General features: G+C 48.7%; 1 protein-coding gene across 3 annotated transcripts in view; it reads left to right on the forward strand.

Moving 5' to 3' along the window:
• The first annotated feature begins 62 nt into the window (after positions 1-62).
• The window catches only part of C1QTNF12 (C1q and TNF related 12), a 51,109-nt gene continuing 29,678 nt past the window's right edge, over positions 63-21,493 (forward strand). The window contains exon 1 of one of the 3 annotated variants that reach the window (XM_077931356.1): positions 63-342. In XM_077931356.1, coding sequence (XP_077787482.1) covers positions 268-342 — 75 coding nt within the window. In that variant the 5' untranslated portion in view covers positions 63-267. Of the gene's footprint in view, positions 343-13,543; positions 14,767-21,493 lie in introns of those variants that run through there. The other 2 variants (XM_028740828.2, XM_028740827.2) reach the window with 2 other exon arrangements.

A 21,493-nucleotide genomic window follows, 5' to 3' on the forward strand; every position in this document is an offset into this window, starting at 1 on the left:
CACAAACTCACTTTTGTAGTAGTAGTTTGTGTGTTTTTTAGATTGCATGTGGTTTATGTAGGGCAGTGCAAGTAGAGCACTTCAGAACGTCAAAACAACCTACCCTGAAGATTTATAGCCAGCCTTTCTGTTCAAATGGATCTCTGAGGCACCCCAGCAAATCAAAACAGGGAAAGTAAAATAACAGGCAAATTAAGTTGTCGGCAGAAGAGCGTCCCTGTTGGAAATCAGGACAATTATCTCCCATTAAAAGCCTGAGCAAACAAAATGGCTTTTCCCCCCCAGGTGCCCGAGAGGAAACATCGGTTGCTAGGAGAGCAAATTTGGAGGAAGCCTTCAGAGGTAAGCTTGTGATTACATGAGCTCTGCATTTACCAAACGGCCCTAGCTCACTGGTGGGGCATCTGCTTTGCATGCAGAAGATCCAGGGTTCAGTCTCCAGGTACGGCTGGGAATGTCCCCTGCCCAAAGCCCTGGAGAGCTGCTGCCAGTCAGTGTAGGCCGTACTGAGCTAGATGGAGCAGTAGTCTGTTCCCAGTTTAAGGCTGCTTTCCGCTTTTCGAATGCCCACGAGTTTTGTCACATGATAGTGGGGGAGTTTGATTCAGTTCATTTTCAAGGCAGAATCCTTCCTTTCCAAAACCATCAGTGAACCAGAACGCAGCCGTCCTTTGAACTGAAGATTGGAAAAGTGAGTCACTGAAACGAGAGATTCTCCCTCCCCAATCCTGCAGCATTTAACACCAGCCCTTTAAAGTGAGGTCGTGGTTCGCACACTTGCATTGCAGAGAAGGTACTGAGGTCTGGAGATGGCTTTTTGGACCAGGCCATTTAGCTAAGCACAATTGGAACCAAGGGGATTCCTGTTTGCCTCTTGCTCTGTTAACTGCTAGGCTGTGCTGCCTCTGTCGGTCTCACGAAGCTGAAGTCTGGGCAGAGTTCCACATTGTGTGCAGGGAATCGGAGGCACCGCCCTCTTCATACCCCTCCTTGCGACTCTGTCCCAAATTCCATGAATTCATGCGGTTGATACAAATTTAGAAAGGTCTCGCATACTTCCACGGTACAGTGATGTGGTGCAAACCCTGGGTTTCTGTCCTCTTCTCACCCCTTCCCTGGCGTGCATACGTCTTAAGGTTAGGAATGCGAAAACTTCCCTCCTGGATCCGATCGAGAGGCCTCCCTGGCCCAGCATCCTCCTCCCAGCAACATCCAACCTGATGGGACTTGGGGAAAGCTCTCAGGCAATAAAATTCCCTTCCGAGCCTGTGGGATTTAAAACATAAGAAAGTGCTGGATCAGGCCAGTGGCTCATGCAGGCCAGCATCCTGTTCTTACAGTTGCTGACCAGATGCCCGTAGGGAAACAGGCAAACAGGACCTGAGGACAAGGGTACTCTCCCCATCTTGCAGTTTCTGGAAAGAGAGATACTGAATCTCAACCATCATGGCTGCTCACCATGGATAGAAATAGTTAATATATACCGTATTTTAGAAGACATCTGAAGGCAGCCCTGTTTAGGGAAGCTTTTAATGTTTGATGTGTTACTGTATTTTAATATTTTGTTGAAAGCTGCCCAGAGTGGCTGGGGAAGCCCAGCCAGATGGGCGGGGTATAAATAATAACAATAATAGCCCGAAAATAAGCCGCACCTTTAAAATTCAAGGGGGGGGGTAAGGACAATACAGTGGTACCTCGGGTTACATACGCTTCAGGTTACAGACTCCGCTAACCCAGAAATAGTACCTCGGGTTAAGAACTTTGCTTCAGGATAAGAACAGAAATCGTGCTACGGTGGCAGCAGGAGGCCCCATTAGCTAAAGTGGTACCTCAGGTTAAGAACAGTTTCAGGTTAAGAACGGACCTCCGGAACGAATTAAGTACTTAACCCGAGGTACTACTGTACCCGAATATAAGCCGCTCCCTTAAAATTCCACAGGCGCTCACACCTGTTCCGTTTTACCGTATGCCTGTTTCAGCAGCGATATCGCAAAAGCCAATTATTGTAAGGTCGCTTAAATAAGTGAGGCTTATATTCAGGCCAATACGATATATGATGCTATTAACAGGCTCGTTCACTGAGCATGGAGCCTTACACAGCTAAAATGGCATCACCCATGTGGAGGGAGAGGGTGTCAGCAGGCTTGGGGTACCCCTAAGGTTTGTTGAAGTACACAAAAAAGTATGGTTGTGGGGGTAGAACCAAACCTAGAAGAGGCTAATAAAGAGCTGAGCATGCTCAGTGGCCACAGACTGCTGAGCAGGGAGGGGTGGGAAGGAAAATAGTTGGGGGGGAGGAGGAGGGAATGGAATGGAATAGCTTTGAAGAGGGCATGGCTGGCGGGAGTATTCCATGCCGCCACATTCTGCTCCCTCTTGCCATTCCTACCCAGGAAGGATGTTGAGATTTCGTGTTTTTGGGTTTTGAGGCATCGCCGTCAAAAGGACAGGATTCTTCAGCATGTGTGTATTTTGTGAAGCTGAAACTTACGGCTCACAAGTTCCAGGCCAGATGGTAAGCCTCTCATTTGAAACCGTTCCCGTTTGTTTTTAAATCGAGGAAATATATTCTCAACCAATGGCAGCAGCAGAGTCCCTCTGAGCCTGGAATCCGCCCGGCAGTTGGACCACAGCACTTGGGCCCTGTTCCGGGTGGAGTAAATATTTATTTAGGCAAGGATTCCAGAGTCGGGGGGGGGGGGGGCGAGAGAATGAAACGAAGGGTGCAGAGTTCAGAGCCTGGCTCTAGGTCTTTTAATCCTGGACCGCAGATGTCTTGGATAAGAGCCTAGAACCTTTTCACCAGAAAGGGATGGAGCTCAGAGGTTGCAGCATGTGTGGGAATCCTTTGACATTCTGGATGTTGCTGCTGCTGCTGATTCCTCACCCTTTAGCAACATGAAAACACAATATTAAAAACAGTTTAGTTTTGTTTTGAAAACGTACAGTCACGCTGATCGTGCAGAGAACCTCTGGCGTTCCAGATGTCTCTGAACTACCACTCCCATCATCCCCAGCAAGCATAGCCAATGGCCAGATGGGTGATGGGAGTTGCAGTCTGGTGACGCCTGGAGTCTCTGAGGGCCACAATCCTGACATCTAGACTACTGGGCTACGTGGAACTAAGGGTCTGACACCTCCTGTGTCTTAAGGGAAGGGCCTATAATGGTACAGCCCCTGCTTTGAATGCAGAAGGTCCCAATTTCAAATCCCCAGCATCTCAGGGTAGGGCCGCGAATGCCCCCTGCCCAAAGGCCTGCAACAGCCTTCCATTGCTATTCTTTCCCTTGCATCTGAGATTTACAGGTAGACTGCCTCTGTACAAGGAGTGTCTCTTCCCAATTATCATGGAATAGTAAGAGTTGAAAGGGTCCCTGAGGATCATCTAATCCAGCGATGGCCAAACTTGGCCCTCCAGCTGTTTTGGGACTACAACTCCCATCATCCTTAGCTAACAGGACCAGTGGTCAGGGATGATGGGAATTGTGGTCCCGAAACAGCTGGAGGGCCAAGTTTGGCCATCACTGATCTAATCCAACCCCCTGCAATGTAGGGATATGCAGCTGTACCGTAAAGGGATCGAACCTACACAAGAGTGAGGGCCATCTGCCATGGTTGCTTTAGTTGAGATTCCTGCATTTCAGGGGGTTGGACTAGATGACCCTTGGGGTCCCTTGCAACTTTTATAATTCTGTGACCTTGGCATTAGGAACACCACTCTATTAACCAGAACGGATGTGCTGCCTTGCAGGATCAAACCTCAGGGCTGCATCCAATCCTATTCCTACTTGGGAGAAGACCCATTGAAAACAGTGGGCATGGCTAACCTAGGCCCATTCACTTCAATGGGTCTACTCTGAGTAGGACTTAGCTGGACAAGATCCAAGGCCCATAAAGTCCCGAGTACGGTTGACTAGGCTGCGAGCTGTTATTTTCAACAGATCTACCATTAATTTTAGTAGACCTACTCAAGAAGTATAGCTTACTTGGATGTGCCCTATTGTAAATAATTTGAGAGCTGGGAACTTCCTGATCTACTGTAAATCACCCAGCAGATCCTGCTCTGCCTTCTGTCCAACCCTGAGATAGCAGGACAAGTCCCATATGTGTGTGTTTAATTAGTCGTGATAGTTTTTTGAATGGAGCCTCCTTGCTCAGGAGCAGTTTACCTCTTGATACCAGAAGGTGGAGTTGGGGCAAACAGGTAGGCCGTCCCCTTCACATCCTACTAGTGAGCTTCCTACACATCTGGCCGGACACTGTTGACTTCTCAATGAGCGTGTGTGTATGTGTGCTTTCTTTTTAATCCACGAGGTGGCGCCGCGATACTACCCAAGTTTAAATGAGCGTGATGGATCCCTCAAGCCATTTACCTAGACCTTGCATCCGATTGCTAGGGATTCTCAATTCAGAAGTGTTCTCCATTTCTCTTGTCTCACCTGGCCAGCGGAGAAAGTAGAGAGGGAGGAGAAATAATATTGGTGATAATGCTTCTTGCATGCACTGTTTGATCTTGTCCCACTAGTCCAGGGGTCAGCAACCTTTTTCAGCCGTGGGTCGGCCTGCCGTCCCTCAGACCATGTGGTGGGCCGGACTATATTTTTTGGGGGGAAATGAATGAATTCCTATGCCCCACAAATAACCCAGAGATGCATTTTAAATAAAAGCACACATTCCACTCATGTGAAAACACCAGGCAGGCCCCACAAAAAACCCAGAGATGCATTTTAAATAAAAGCACACATTCTACTCATGTAAAAACATGTTGCTTCCCAGACAGTCTGCAGGCCAGATTGAGAAGGCGATTGGGCCTCATCCGGCCCACGGGCCTTAGGTTGCCTACCCCTGCACTAGTCCCACACCCTTTGGGGACCGTGGGGAGGCATAACTCGGTGGCAGAATACTTGCTCCAGGTTCATGGCATCTGCAGGTGAGAAGAATGAGGTGATGGGAAAGACCTCTGCTGGAGCCCCTGGAGAGTTGCTGCCTGTCTGGGAGCCAGTGTGGTGTAGTGGTTAAGAGCAGTGGACTCGTAATCTGGGGAACCGGGTTCGCTTCCCCGCTCCTCCACATGCAGCTGCTGGGTGACCTTGGGCTAGTCACACTTCTCTGAAGTCTCTCAGCTTCACCTCACAGAGAACAGAATTTCCCAATTCTTTCAGCTTATCTGAAAGCAGTTTCACATATCAATAGATCTTTTGTGTCTAAAATAACTTCAAAACGGGAAGGAGCTATAGACCAGTGTTTTCCAAACGTGGGTCTCCAGTTGTTGGACTACCACTCCCATCATCCATAGCTGGGAAGACCAGTGGTCAGGGATGATGGGAGTTGTAGTCCAACAGCAGCTGGAGACCCAAGTTTGGGAAGCCCTGCGCTGATTCTTTCTCCTCTCCCTCCCAGTTCCATGTTACTGCTTAGCCACTGCATTGCTTTGAAAAAAATGTTGGCATCCGTCTGTCTCCAGAAACAATGGAGTGCGCTTCCAGGGGTGAAGTCAAACCACTGCAAAAGTGACGTTTCGCAGGGCGCAAGTCTGGGCAGGGTGTATGGACAGTTGGATCGCAACTACCTACAAAATAAATCCTGCTCATGGCACTCCTCCTTGCATTGCTTTTAAAGTCTTGATTGAAAAGTACAGTGCTTAACTCTTTCTTTGAAAGGGGGTCCCTTTAGCAAACATCTTTTATGATGAGAGATTCTCCTCCTGCAAGCCGGCATTGCAGAAAATGAAACACAACCGAGACGATTCTCAGCTTGTGTTCTTCAACAGTGAAGAACTGCATTCCTATTAATGGATGCAGCTAACGTACTCCCGTTCCTTTTAATGGGTGCTCTCTGAATCAAACTTTATTGGATACAACCCAAAGACAATGTTGTGTTGACCTTTTAAAACTGCAGAAGAAGGTGGCCCTTCATACTTCTTTGTATGGCCCTCAAAACTCTTCCCCAAGCCACACCCCTGCTTCACCCCCCCCCCTTTGAGTGCTTTTGTCTGGTTGGAAACATTTCCTCGGACTCTGATTGTGCCTCTTGCTTCTTTTTATGGAGGGCAAAGACATGTGTGTAGAAACCAGCCTACTGTACACAGGCAAAATTTGCATCCGTTGCTCCGCCCAGGTTTGCCTCTGGCCCCGCCCACCACTCATTTGGAAAGTTGTCCAGAAGGGAATGTGGCCCCTGCAATAGATTCCTTATCTCTGCTGTAGGGGCTTCGGATGAGATTTGGTGAGAGCGAATGCCATTCTCGTAGTAATTTTTCAATATGCAAGAGAGGATGGCAACAAATTGTTGTAGCGCGGAGTGGCACATTTTAGAATTCCATCTGCTCCATTCTTCCTCCCCAGTTTTCTCACGCCCCAATAGCTGATCAGTGGTAGGTGTGCAGGAGAAACTTGAGTTTTGTTTCCATTTTAGCAAGAAACAACCCAATTCTCATCTTTCCAGTCGGTGCGCAAACTGAAACATCACTATCCCTTGAAGTTCACACGTCCTCAAATTTTGCAATGCAGCCATCCAACCCCGGAGAAAATAACCTATGAAAATGCATTGCATGAGTGGAAATGCCTTGCAAAAATGTGCAGATGAGCCCAAACTAAAAAACCGACAAATTTTCATGGGCATTTTATTTCATAAAATTCATAAACCATGATTCTTTTTTTAAAAACTACAACAACCCAAAGTGGTTTACAAAAACATAGCATAAAATAATTGGTAAAACCAATCATATGTTCAAAAAATCAAAACCAGCAATAAACTAAAAATTCACCAGCATTCTAGAGATCTGGTGCCAAAAAGAGAACAGTGAGGGTATCAATAGGCAGTAAATGTAGGTGCAGTTGCACTAAAAGATGGATTTCTTACAGATGCAGAACCGGAATCACGTGGCACTTGTAACAACAGATTGAAGCGGTTGAAAGGCGCCCTCGAAAATAAACTGCTCCCAAGTTGTTAAGGGCTTTGTACACCAATAGCAACACCTCGAACCTTGACCCCCTGGCAAACCAGCAACCATAGAATCATAGAATCATAGAGTTGGAAGAGACCACAAGGGCCATCGAGTCCAACCCCCTGCCAAGCAGGAAACACCATCAGAGCACTCCTGACATATGGTTGTCAAGCCTCTGCTTAAAGACCTCCAAAGAAGGAGACTCCACCACACTCCTTGGCAGCAAATTCCACTGTCAAACAGCTCTTACTGTCAGGAAGTTCTTCCTAATGTTTAGGTGGAATCTTCTTTCTTGTAGTTTGGATCCATTGCTCCGTGTCCGCTTCTCTGGAGCAGCAGAAAACATCCTTTCTCCCTCCTCTATGTGACATCCTTTTATATATTTGAACATGGCTATCATATCACCCCTTAACCTCCTCTTGTCCAGGCTAAACATGCCCAGCTCCCTTAGCCGTTCCTCATAAGGCATTGTTTCCAGGCCTTTGACCATTTTGGTTGCCCTCCTCTGGACACGTTCAAGTTTGTCAGTGTCCTTCTTGAACTGTGGTGCCCAGAACTGGACACAGTACTCCAGGTGAGGTCTGACCAGAGCAGAATACAGTGGCACTATTACTTCCCTTAATGGGACGCAGGTGGCGCTGTGGGTTAAAGCCTCAGCACCTAGGACTTGCCGATCGAAAGGTCGGCGGTTCGAATCCCTGCGGCGGGGTGCGCTCCTGTCGTTCGGTCCCAGCGCCTGCCAACCTAGCAGTTCAAAAGCACCTTCGGGTGCAAGTAGATAAATAGGGACCGCTTACTAGCGGGAAGGTAAACGGTGTTCCGTGTGCTGCGCTGGCTTGCCAGAACAGCGATGTCACGCTGGCCACGTGACCCGGAAGTGTCTGCGGACAGCACTGGCTCCCGGCCTATAGAGTGAGATGAGCGCACAACCCTAGAGTCTGGCAAGACTGGCCCGTACAGGCAGGGGTACCTTTACCTTTACCTTTTTATTACTTCCCTTGATCTAGGTTTAGAACCGGTTTAGATCAGGTGTTAGATGAGACCTCATTCCTGTCAGCATTCTGCACTTCCCGTGAAGGAAAGGGGGAAAGTTTCGAAATGCTGAATGTTGTGGTCAGTCCAGAACCTGTGAGGCCAGGGCTTCAAATCCCCGCTCGGCCACGAAGCTCGCTGGGCGACCTGGGGTCAGTCACTGCCTCTCAGCTGGACCTACCTCACAGGGTCGTTGTGGGGAATAAAATGGGGGGGGGCGGGATAAACCACATGAACCGCCTTGAGCTCCTGGGGGTGGGGGAAGGTGGGATATACTGTAAATGCAATAAATAAATACAGTGGTACCTCGGGTTAAGTACCGTATTTTTCGCTCTATAAGACGCACCAGACCACAAGACGCACCTAGTTTTTGGAGGAGGAAAACAAGAAAAAAAATATTCTGAATCTCAGAAGCCAGAACAGCAAGAGAGATCGCTGCGCAGTGAAAGCAGCAATCCCTCTTGCTGTTCTGGCTTCTGGGATAGCTGCGCAGCCTGCTTTCCCTCCATAAGACGCACACACATTTCCCCTTACTGTTTAGGAGGGAAAAAGTGAGTCTTATAGAGCAAAAAATACGGTACTTAATTTGTTCCGGAGGTCCGTACTTTTTTGTTGTTTGTTTTTTGTTTAATTCTCAAAGCTTTATTTGTTGTTGCATATCTTGGCCAGTAGGAATAACGTAGCATTGATTAAAATCACATTTTGCTTAAGGTCATTTATGCCGTTGACGGCAAAGCCTAATCTTCCAAGTACTGCTTTTCCAAGTAGATATAGCCTCTGCGTATGTGTGTCTTCTTCTTAAGGGAAGATGGCAGCCAGCAGTGCTCCACCAGCTGTCACTGCAGCTGTGGTAGCAGCGGACAGCCCAGCAGCACCGACTGACTGAAGCGCGGCAACAGCGCTCCCAGCTGCTACTCCTCCACCATTGGCGATGGCTGCTGCCGACATCATTTTTGCAGCCAGAGAGCCAGCTGCAATTCCAGCTCCAGTGAAGCCTACTGCTCCCAGTGCTACTGGGACACCAATTGTGGCCACTGCCAAGCCGGCTGCACCTCCCAAAACTGCAGTTACTGGCTCAACCATGCTGGCTTCCTCAAGACCTCAACGAAGACGACCCTGTTGACTCGAAGAAAATGTGTGTGCCCCCCGGAGGTCCGTACTTAACCTGAAACTGTTCTTAACCTGAAGCACCACTTTAGCTAATGGGGCCTCCTGCTGCTGCACAATTTCTGTTCTCATCCTGAAGCAAAGTTCTGAACCTGAAGCACTATTTCTGGGTTAGCAGAGTCTGTAACCTGAAGCGTATGTAACCTAAAGCATATGTAACCCGAGGTACCACTGTAAAGATAAATAATGAAAAGGCAGACCATCCCTAGGACACCCTGGTTAGAAACCCAGCCCAGAACCAGGCATAGGCAAACTCGGCCCTCCAAATGTTTTGGGACTACAACTCCCATCATCCCTGACCACCGGTCCTGTTAGCTAGGGATGATGGGAGTTGTAGTCCCAAAACCTCTGGAGGGCTGAGTTTGCCTATGCCTGCCCAGAACCTTCCTGGACTGGATAGCTCAGTTGGTTAGAGCGTGCTGCTGATAACGCCAAGGTTGCAAGTTCGATCCCCGTATGGGACGGCTGCATGTTTCTACATTGCCGGGGGTCAGACTAGATGACCCTCAGAGCCCCTTCCGACTCTATGATTCTATGAATGGATAAATATTTAACAGGCTCCCCCCCCCTCCACCTCCCGGCTGCTTCCAGCTCACATCATCTTTTCTCCTGCCCTTCCCCTTGCATAAATAGCTATCTTGCATTCCTCGAGAACTATGTAGCAAGCCATTCTCCGCTAATAATATTTAACTTTCCTTGGCGTCTCCTGGCAGTTTTTGTTCAGGTTAGTTGTAGACGGCCCCGCGACTTTGTAAGTGTACTTGATGACACATTAATAGGACGATCTGTCATATTGCAGCTAAACAGCCCAGACGGTTCCGCAGACCGTGGCAAGGATGGGCGTTCTTTGCGACGGCTCTTTCCTCCCCCCCCTCCCCGCCTAGAACACACCTAACATTTCCGCACCCCTCAAAAAGGCCCGGAGTCTGCATGCAACTTTTCCTTAAGCATGTCTAGAGTCGAACCTTTTAAGTATTCGGCACCAAAAGGTAAACAAACCCCATGCCAAGTTGACCCGGCAGCTGCAATTGGGATAAATTATGGGGATGTCAGTATTTTTATTTTATTTTAAATACTTTTAAAATGCTTATTACAATGTGTTGCAAACCTTATTGCTGCAGGGAACTCCCCCCTTCCTCATCCCAGATCTGTCTGCCAAAGAACCCCAAGTTTGTTAAAAAATGAAATGAATGATTATCAGCTTGTGAAGGATGTCCTAACTTAGCCCAGGCTCATATAAATGTAGATAGGATCATGGAGCTGTATTTATTGTTGTTGTTAATAATAATAATAATGTATTTATTAAATTTGTATACCATCCTATACCTGCAGGTCTCAAGACAGTTTGCAACATAAAATCACAATTTAAAAAAATCACAGAATACATAATAAAAACAAGAACAAGAACAACTCAGTAATACCCTCTCCCCAACACATTTTAAAAGAGTATTGGATGTCAATCAGCTTAAGAGTTGGAAGGAACTCTAAGGGTCATCTAGTCCATGCACCCCCAAACTCGGCCCTCCAGATGTTTTGGGACTACAACTCCCATCATCCCTAGCTAACAGGACCAGTGGCCAGGGATGATGGGAATTGTAGTCCCAAAACATCTGGAGGGCCGAGTTTGGGGGTGCCTGATCTAGTCCAACCCCCTGCAATGCAGATGCTCCCCCACCCCCCGAAGATTCAAAAGGAAAAATGGGAGAAAAATGTAGATGGAAATAAACCAAAATTGTTGTTTAGTCGGTTAGTCGTGTCCGACTCTTCGTGACCCCATGGACCAGAGCACGCCAGGCACTCCTGTCTTCCACTGCCTCCCGCAGTTTGGTCAAACTCATGCTGGTAGCTTCGAGAACACTGTCCAACCATCTCGTCCTCTGTCGTCCCCTTCTCCTTGTGCCCTCCAAATAAACCAAAATTAAATCCAGCAAGCAAATGTGAAGTTCAGCATTTGGGCAAAGCGACAACCGAATGCACAGAAAGTACAGAAGAGGGGGCGCTGTCTGGCTTGGCAGTGGCCAATAGGAAAAGGCTGTCGGGATCGCAGTCATTCGCAAGGTGTGCGGCTTAGGGGGCATAGCTGAGTAGTGGAGCACCTGTTTTGCATGCAGAAGGTCCTAGGTTGATTCCCTGGCACCTCCAGGTAGGGCTGAGAGAGATCCGTGTCTGAATCCATGGAGAGTCATTGCCAGTCAGTAAAGACCTGACTCGAAATGGCAGCTTCCTAGATTGCTCATCTGACCGTGAGTTGGCAGCGTGACGCCGCTGCAAAAAGGGCGAACGCGATTTTAGGCTCTACGAGTTTCTGACTGTGATTAGTCCCACTTTTATTCTGCGCTGACCAAACCTCCTCCTTTGAGGCACCACACTTTAAGGAAGGTTGCAGATGGATTGGAATGGGCTGCTGGAGGGCCACAGAGGCCATCTGGGGGGTAGAGAAAATCAAGAAACGTTACTGAACCTGCATGAGCCTGGAGAGGAGAAGACAAGGGGAGGCACGATCGCCCTCTTCTCTGTTGCCCCTTGTAGAACTCAGTAGGAGGGTGACTTGGCTCTGCCTGCCATTGGCTCTGGCGCCACCTACTGTCAGGCTCCCTGCTTTCTACCCTACCAGTCCCAATAGGCACTGGCCCTCACTGATTAAAATAGGTAGGTAGAATAGATTAAACCGTTCACTGTCTGGAGAAGCAATCTGACCCGGGAGAACACGACATTGCCATTCCCAACTAAAGTTGTGCCCTGTTATTTCAGAGCGTTGGCAAACGTCCATTCAAGCCGATGTTGTTCTAGTCTAACACTGTGGGGGTACTGTTTTTGTTTGCCTATTTGTGTTTATATTATATAGTTATGTTTGTGTTTTTATATAGTACACCACCCTGTGATCCTTGGATGATGGGCAGTATAGAACTTTAATAAATAATACTAATAAAAATCTCCAGGTAGGGCTGTTGTTAAAGTCATGGTTTTCCCAGTAGTGATGTATGGAAGTGAGAGCCGGACCATCAAGAAGGCTGATCGCCGAAGAATTGATGCTTTTGAATTATGGTGCTGGAGGAGTCTCTTGAGAGTCCCATGGACTGCAAGAAGATCAAACCTCTCCATTCTTAAGGAAATCAGCCCTGAGTGCTCACTGGAAGGACAGATTGTGAAGCTGAGGCTCTATTACTTTGGCCACCTCATGAGAAGAGAAGACTCCCTGGAAAAGACCCTGATGTTGGGAAAGATGGAGGGCACAAGGAGAAGAGGACGACAGAGGACGAGATGGTTGGACAGTGTTCTCGAAGCTACAAACATGAGTCTGACCAAATTGCAGGAGGCAGTGGAAGACAGAAGTGCCTGGCGTGCTCTGGTCCATGGGGTCACGAAGAGTCGGACACAACTAAACGACTAAACAACAACAACAAGGGCTGTCCTGCAGGCCCTGCGGAAAGATGTCAAGTCCCGCAGGGCCCTAGTCTCTTGTGACAGAGAGTTCCACCAAGTCAGGGCCAGTACTGAAAAGGCCCTGGCCCTAGTTGCGTCCAATCTAACCACCTTGCGACCTGGGACCTCCAAAATGTTGTCATTTGTGGACCTTAAGGTCCTCTGCGGGGCATACTAGGAGAGGCGGTCCTGTAGGTACGAGGGTCCTAGGCCGTGAAGGGCTTTAAACCTGACCCTGTACACCACCAGGAGCCAGCACAGTTGGTAAAGCAGTGGATGAATGTGATCCCATGGCAAGGACCCCGTAAGGAGCCTCGCCGTGGCATTCTGCACCCGCTGGAGTTTCTGGGTCAGCTTCAAGGGCAGCCCTTCTAAAGCAAGTTACAATAATCAAGCCTCTTGAATAATAGAGGACAAGCCTGTTGATGGCAGAGGCAGTAAGCCAGCCCTGCTGCATTTGGGTGCCTGGGCGCCTTCCATAAAGTCCTGCCCTTCTGGTGCCACTGCATGAAACCTCATCGATCGCACCTTCTCCTGTGCTCCCAGTTCAGACCTGGATCGCCAACATGCCAAGATCTGCCCTTGACCTCAGTGAACCCACATCCCTCACTTTGTTAAGTCCGACAAAGTGCTATACCTGGGATAGCTCCGTTGGCAGAGCACGAGACTCTCAATCTCAGGGTTGTGGATTCGAGTCCTGCAGAAGATGCCTGCATTGCAGGGGGTTGGACTAGATGACCCTTGTGGTCCCTTCCATCTCTTCCCAAATTCTATGAAAGCTAACAGTGCTCCATTGATACAGCGTTCTCTGCTGAGAAGCGGCGATCCCAGTCTGAGATAATGGGGAAGAGAGTTTTTGGAAGGGGCTGGGTGGGAGGGAACGCGCAGAGAGACATTTCTGATTTAAATGTTCTTTGGCACAGAGAAAGATTCCACTTATCCACCAGTCTCCCCTTAATAGGAGTCTGAAAGACCAGCCCCAACAACTCATTAGAATGCGATCCCTCCCTCTCTGGCTGGGTCTCACCTCCCTCCCTCCTTCAAGTTGATGGGAAACTCTCCCACAAAACTAGTATTTATTTGCCGAGCTACAACCAAGGAGGCTTTTGCCGGTCTGCCGCTGGCGGGAAAGGAACGGAGAGCAGACGGGCATTTGGAAAGCAAAAAAAGAGAGAGGCCCAATTAGAGAGAGAACGAAGATTTGGACCCCGGTGTTTGGAGTTAACGGGATCAAGGCTGGGAAGTTTGTTTTCTTCCCTACGGAGGTGATTGCCAAATCGTTCATCTACAAATTTCTGCGCCCAGAAAAAGTGAGATAGCTGACTTTGAGCACTTTTGATGCCTTTGAGAGCTTCCCAGTTCAATCGGTTTCAACATCTGCAAACAGGATGGTTTCCCACTGGTAAGGATCGGACCTTTTTTTCTTGCTGAGTTCAAGGTGGACAGAGAGCGAAGGCTGAGTGGATGTTTTCCGTGTCAGGAGGCGAACTTTCCCAGCAAGCGGCAAAGATCGAAAATTCGTGAGGGTGCTCACCGCCCCCACCCTCAATCTGCTTTCAATTCCTTGTGTGCGTGGTTTTATTTTGCTATTTCTTCCCTTCACCTGCTGCTGATTTGAATCTAGAGGTCTGAAGACGTTTGGGTGAGGAAGGAGACTTAAATGTGAAATACTGGACAGGTGTCCGCTGAACTCCGCCAGTCAGTCAGATTCTGGGTTTGCGGCTTCCCAAGCTGATGTTATCAAGGAGTAACTTCAAACCGTGAGTCGTTTTGGCTGTTCAAAACCTGATCAACCATCTGTTCCAAAGGGGCATCGAATTTGCTCACCGTGATCGTTCTCTGCCCACGAACAGACTCAGTTGGCAAGGCCAGGACTACACTGCATTGCACATTTGGTTTTTTAAGAGGCGAAAGGAAGCGAACCACGTTTCTCTCCGAAGACTCACAGGCATTTTGATTTTCCTCTCTGGAGGGTGTTCTCTCTCTCTCTCTCTCTCTCCATTTGAAAGATGTCCGGCAAAGCCAAGATAAAATGTTGGACTTGGATAGTTTTGGCAGCCTTGGTGTGCCAAGAGTTTTCCCACATCCGAGTCGCGGTGGCCAAGAAAGAGAGAAAGAAGCCAAAGGAGCCTAATCAGTACACAGAGCCTTTCAACGGGACTCTTTCCAACAGCGAAGAACTCAACACGCACTCCAAGGTAGATATCCAAATATACATGCCTGTTCTCAGCTCCTCTTTGCAGTCAATCCTCAAGCGTCAGGTGGAGGGGGTGGGGTGGAATCTCTTTTTAAAAATATCTTTTTCATCCACGTGACAACACAGTTGGATTCCCATTTCACAGATGGGGAAAACTGAGGATGACGTAAAGTTAGGTGGCCAAGGCACAGAACCTAAACACAGGCAGGGTTAAGAAGAGATCATTTCATTTCCATGCCACTCAAGTTTGACAATAGCTCTGTTTGCTGAAGGTTGTTCTTTAAATGCATGAAAAATTCTCACTTTTTTTTTTTTGGTGTGCACTTTCTGAAAAATTATGCATTTTCTATGCCTTCACTACTTAAGGATAACACCGCTTTGTAGGTCTTTTCCCACCACAAAATGCCATTTTTTAAAAAAATTGGAATTGGAAGAAGCATGCAACCCATTTTGTTAACTCTGTTCTGATCAGTGTGCAAATTAGGTCAGAGGTCAGTTTCTTTAAAATGCAAAACAAATAAAATTTCCCTCCATTCCAATCCAGGGGGCTGCTCTGTGGGCTCAGTGAGGATGCATTTAGTAGACCCTGGGAGCATCTGCATCATAGGTTGTCTGAACTGATGGAAGGAATTGCCGCAGGAGGCAGCGATGGCTGCTCATTGAATTGCATGGCTTTAAAATAAGGCTGCCGGCTGTTGCTGTGACTCCAATGCCCATCATCCCCAACCAACATTGCCAATGTTCAGGGACGATGGGAACTGTAGTCTCAATGACAATCAGAGGCCAACAGTTTCCCCTGTCAGTGTTGAGGTCAGAGATATGGGTCCCTAACAGCTATAGGCCGTGTCCAGCTAAGTTCTACTCAGAACAGGCCCATTGAAATGAATGGACCTGGGTTAGTCATGTCCATTAACTTCAGTGCGTCTATTTTGAGTAGATCTAGCTTTGGAGCCAACTCTACAGGAGCAAAGAGCACAGCCTCATTTTCCGAGGTGATTTTTGGATGTCAGGAGATGGTGCCCCCATCATACCTGGCTCATGGGCTTCCCAGAGATAATCCAATTTATAGGGATGGGTGAGCTTGTCGATTTTGATTTTGCCCATTTTTGTTTCTCTTGGGTTCTCATTTTTCCAATCTTTAGTTCAGTTCTTCACATTTTTCACATCCGTTCGGGATTATTACTTTTTAGTAAATGCTCTGCATCTTAGCGTACATTTCTCCCTAGTGCACACTCTTTTTTTGCATGTAATTTACACATTTCTGCAAGCAGTTTTCTGCAATAAAATACATTTATAAACAAACCATACTTTCTACTAACTTTTGTGTTTTTCATGCACATTCCCTCCCCCCCCCCCCCCGACACCTGCATTTTCAAACACACTTCTTGGCTGAAGAACCGCATTGCAGAATTTGGAAAAGCCCAACTTCCAAAGGGTGGCTGCGTTCTTTGTTTGTGGGTTGTTTCAGAAAATGCAAACTGAAAGCGCCTTCATATAGCTCAGTTGGTTAGAGCATGGTGCTGGCAGTGCCAAGGTTGCAGGTTCAATCCCCCGTTAGGGCTGCAAATTCCTGCTTTGCAGACCCTGGCCTGATCCAGATGATACTCAGGGTCCCTTCTAACTCTATGAGAAAATGCAAACCGAACTAAACTTATCCCCTTAATCCGAATGGTTCTCTGCAATCAGGCAACTTGGCCTGATCCTACAAAACTGTGATCGTACCCACCTTCTAATTCTGTAGCAGAAAGCACCATGAGTTGCATCTGATGTTAGCCTTTCTTAGGTCTAACTCCGAGTACAGTTTAGTTAGCTCCAAAGCTTAAGTGATTCTCATCCAGCGCACCTTGTTTTCAAGATGCATGCTCCTCGTCCAGGGATCCGAGTGGCTAGGCTGCCTTTGTGGCCTTTTCTCTCTCTCTTTTTTTAAGTGCAGAGATGAAGCGAAATGTGGTTAAGGATTGGCGGGGAGAGAGGATCCGATGGAGGTTTAGAAAAGTGTGCAAAGACCAGATAAATGAGAAACTTTCTCCCTTCTCCCCTCGGAGAAGCAGGTTCAGGACAGGCAAAAAGCCTTTCGTGTGATTGCCGCAACACATAGTTAACCTGCGGAACTCACTGCCACAGGAGGCAGTGATTGCCACCAACTTGAATGGCTTTGAAAGAGAATTAGGGCAAATTCCTGGATGATAAGGCGATCAGTGGCTACTAGCCATGAAGGCTACGGTTTACCTCCTCTGTCAGAAACAGTATACCTCTGAATTGTGGTTGGTGGGAATCACAAGAGGGGAGAGTTGCTCTTGCGCTCAGGTCCTGCTTGCATGCTTCCCATTGGGGCATCTGGTTGGCCTCTGTGAGAACAGGATGCTGGGCTAGGTGGGCGCCACTGGCCTGATCCAGCACTGCTCTTCTTCATTAAGCTTGTGCAAGAAGGGCCTCTTGTTTCTACCATGCCTCGGTCCAGTATACCTGAAGGAGCGTCTCCACCCCCATCATTCTGCCTGGATGCTGAGGTCCAGTGCCAAGGGCCTTCTGGCGGTTCCCTCACAGCTAGAAGCCAAGTTACAGGGAACCAGGCAGAGGGCCTCCTCGGTAGTGGCACCCACCCTGTGGAACGCCCTCCCACCAGATGTCAAGGAAGTAAACAACTATCTGACTTTTAAAGACATCTGAAGGCAGCTCTGTTCAGGGAAGTTTTTAATGTGAGACATTTTAATGTACTTTTAATCTTTGTTGGAAGCCGCCCAGATGGGCAGGGTACAAATTATTATTATTATTATTATTATTATTATTATTATTATTATTATTATTTTCCCAAAAGCATCTGTTGCAAAACAGGGATGTTGGGTTTGATGGCTCTCTTGCAGTCTGTCATGTTTTCCCCCTTGTACTCCTACACAAGGTTTGCCTTTGCAGTGTTTCAACCTCACAACAACCCTGCGAGGTAGGCTAGGCTGAGAGGGAGAGAGGCATGCCGCAGGTCACCCAGTGAGCCTCATGGCTGGATTTGAACCTGGTCCGCATCTGACACTCTGACCCTGCCATGTTTCCTGTTTACTGCTCTATTTGAGCAAAGGCAGTTTTTATATTGGGGATGTAGGAAGCTTCCTTATAACGCCTTGGAATATTCGCCCTGTTTCGCTCAGTATTCCCTGCTTGGATCAGTGATGGTTGGTGCCCTTTGGGGCTGATGGGACAGAAGCCAGGGAGCCCAACAGTAGGTGGCGCCAGAGCCAATGGCAGGCAGCGTCAGGTCATTCTAGATTCATCCCAATCCTCCTCCTTCCTGCGGAGTTCTACTAAGGAGGAGGAAGCTGGCAGCCTGAGCCTCCCCGTGCACTGGATGGCTGTGAAAAGGCAGGCAGGTGGCGGCAGGCCGAGGGCAGACTGAAGTTGGTGGGGCAGTGCCCCATCTGCACCAAGGAACCAGCTTCCACTACAACTCCCATCCTCCCGGCTGTCAGTTTAGCAACAGCTGGAGGGCCAAAATCTGCCCACATCTGGTCTACGTAGCCTGCCACCATCAGCTCCGACAGACTCTCCAGAGTAGGGCTGGGCGATACAGCACTATATCACTGAAAACCGGTTTGAAGTCCATATCGTGATATTGGTTTCATAATTTCTGACCTGGCAATATATCGCGAATCGTGATGTGTGTGTACTATGCAGAAATCACAATGCAGGGGAAACTGTGAAGCCACCCAACACCTCTGCGTAGCTCCATCCTTGTTTCAGACATCATGATATATATTGATGCATCGCGACGTTTAGCTGGTGATATATCGCGATTTTGAAAACCTGATATCGCCCAGCCCTACTCCAGGGTATCGACCAAGGAAGGGTCTGTCTCCCTTCACTTGTTACTGGAGATGCCAAGGATTGAACCCGGGACTGTCTGCTTAACTCAGTAGCTCGAGCACCTGCAGGTTCAATCCCCAACTGGCATCTTCAGGTAGGGCTGGGAGAGACTCCTTCCTGAAACCCTGGGGATTTGCTGCCGGTCAGTGTAGGCACCAATGAGCTGGATGGACCAATGGCCTCATTCAATATAAAGCAGCTCCCTCTGTTCCTATATCTTAAGAGAAGGCCTGCACTGGCATCTCCAGGGAGGGCTGCCTGAAACCCTGGGGAGCTGCTACCTGTTCATGTAGACAACTGAGATGACAATGGAGTAGGGAATTGAGCGAGATGGACCAATACCCTGTCTCTGTATAAGGCGCCAAAAACAGTTCTCTAACCACCGGGCAGGGACACGGGTGGCGCTGTGGGTTAAACCACAGAGCCTAGGACTTGCCAATCAGAAGGTCGGCGGTTCGAATCCCTGCGACGGGGTGAGCTCCCATTGCTCGGTCCCAGCTCCTGCCAACCTAGCAGTTCGAAAGCACGTCAAAGTGCAAGTAGATAAATAGGTACCACTCCGGCGGGAAGGTAAACGGTGTTTCTGTGCGCTGCTCTGGTTCACCAGAAGCGGCTTAGTCATGCTGGCCACATGACCCGGAAGCTGTACGCCGGCTCCCTCGGCCAATAAAGCGAGATGAGCGCCGCAACCCCAGAGTCGGTCACGACTGGACCCAATGGTCAGGGGTCCCTTTACCTTTTTAACCGCTGGGCAACATTGCTGCAGGAGGAGCCTCTGCACCTTCTGTTGCCACTATTGCAATGGAAGCCGCAGCATGACTTCACAGCACCCTGGAGCCGGCCACGCAGAGGCGTCTGCCACTCAACAGTGAGGGCTGCGGCCCCGGGAACCATCTGGGGCTTGCCTTGCCTGCAGGCGGCGGGCGGCGCAATGGGTAATCTGTGGCGCCGAGGGGCGTGACCGCCAAGATGCAACACTTAATACCCCTTATAGACGCTTTGTTCCTCTTCAGGCTTAAGAAATATACACACACACACGCTCATACGCACACACTGGGAAGTGTCATTCCCGTAATCTGTGGATGTCTGTGCAGGGGCTTAGCAGCCGGCAATTTAGCCCATTGTGGTTAATTAGCTAATAGGAGCTAATTACCCTCTTGCGGGTGGGGAAAAGGAGAGAGATTTACCCTCCAGACAAGAGCTCAGAGACAATTGCTTCTCCTATATCTGGGCAATTAGGAGTGCGCGCCAATTAGTTGGGAAAGACTGTTGCTTGATGGCACGGCGAACGCGGCCCTTTATTTAGTCTGAATCCGCCGGTTCGTTTTTCTGGTTTTTGTCTGAGCTGTTGGGTTTCCTGGAAGGGAGCTTGTTTGTCAAGGAAGAGGCTCTGTGGTCGTGGGTGGGGGAGATGTGCTGGCTGGCTGCTCCGCAGGCCCAGGCACAATCTCTTTTTGGAAAGGTGGCCTGCCTTGTATCGAGCGCAGGGTTTTGGCTGAGATCTATGGGTGGGGACCCTAGAACTCTCAAGATCTTCTTGGTCTCCATCAGCCCAAGCCAGCATGGCCAATGGAGCAGTAGTTGAACCGTATTTTTGTACTCCAGCTCTCCTCAGCCTCAGTCCACCTGGCTACCGGCCCAAAGGATGATGGGAGTTGGAGTCCCACCACATCTGCAGAGCATCGGGTTCCCTGGTGCCTGATGTAGGCAGGGAAGCGTTCCATTGCCTTGTCTCTGTGGGATCTGACCTGTGGTGGACCTTTTAACTCGCACATGGTCTAATGCTGCTGTTGAGTGATTATTGATCAGAAAGTGGTGGCCTCACCTTCATTTGAGGTTTTTAAGCAGAGGCTAGATGGCCTCCTACCGGCGATTATTCAACAGCGATTCCTGCATTGCCGTGGGTTGCCCTAGATGACCCTCCCAGTCCCTTCCAACTCTACAATTCCATGATTTTATGATTCTACGTGAGTGGGAGTTTGTGTGTGTGTGATCCCAGAACGTATTGGCCCGAGAAAGTGCCCAAATGACCTAGATCCATTATATTCAGTGGTCCAGGAGATCTTTCCAACATTGTAGGGCCTTAGCTTAATAGCTGAGCACATGCTTTGCATGCAGAAGGTCCCAGTTTGACCCCTGACATCTCCAAGTAGGGCTGGGAAGACCCGCCGCCTAGTACCCAGGGGTGCTGCTGCCAGTTTACACAATACTGAACTAGCTGGACTAAAGACTCTTCAGTAGACACCACTCCTCAAGATGGAACAATGGGCTGACTCTGCCTAAAGCAGATCCCTATGGTCCCATGTCCCAAGGGAAGGCCAATATCTCCATGGTAGATCTCCTGCTCCTGGGGAACTGCTGCTGGTCAGATGGTGAACCTGTGGTCCTCCACATGTTGCTGGACTCAGCCACTGGCCAACTGTCTGGAATGATGGGAAGTTGTAGTTTAACCATGTTGTAAGACTCTAGCTCCCTTCAGCCTCAGCCAATGATGATGGGAGTTGTAGTCCAACAACATCTGAAGGGTCAATCATTTCCTACACCTGGATTAGTTGACCAGCTGTGCTGGTGGCCATGTAGCCTACTTTACAGTGGAGACTCCTCTATTTGAAGGGTTGCCTGGCAGAAGTCTAGTTCAAAGATAAAGGATACTAATAAGAGAGAGCCACCCAGATCCTGGATGGCCAAACTGAGCAGTCACACCCTTCACCTGCTCACAGCCTCCCCCACGACGGCTGCATTTTCTGTTCAAAACTATAGCAGCGATTTCTAAATTTGCACCTATGTATATAAAAGAGTGTATGCTGCGGACACAAATCTGCGTTCCTTTTCGTTGCTGCGTTCCCTCTTTCTCTGGCAATGAAACAGAGGTC

This window comes from Podarcis muralis, chromosome 7 (genome assembly GCF_964188315.1).
Source record: "Podarcis muralis chromosome 7, rPodMur119.hap1.1, whole genome shotgun sequence".
In the NCBI taxonomy this organism is placed as follows: Eukaryota; Metazoa; Chordata; class Lepidosauria; order Squamata; family Lacertidae; genus Podarcis; species Podarcis muralis.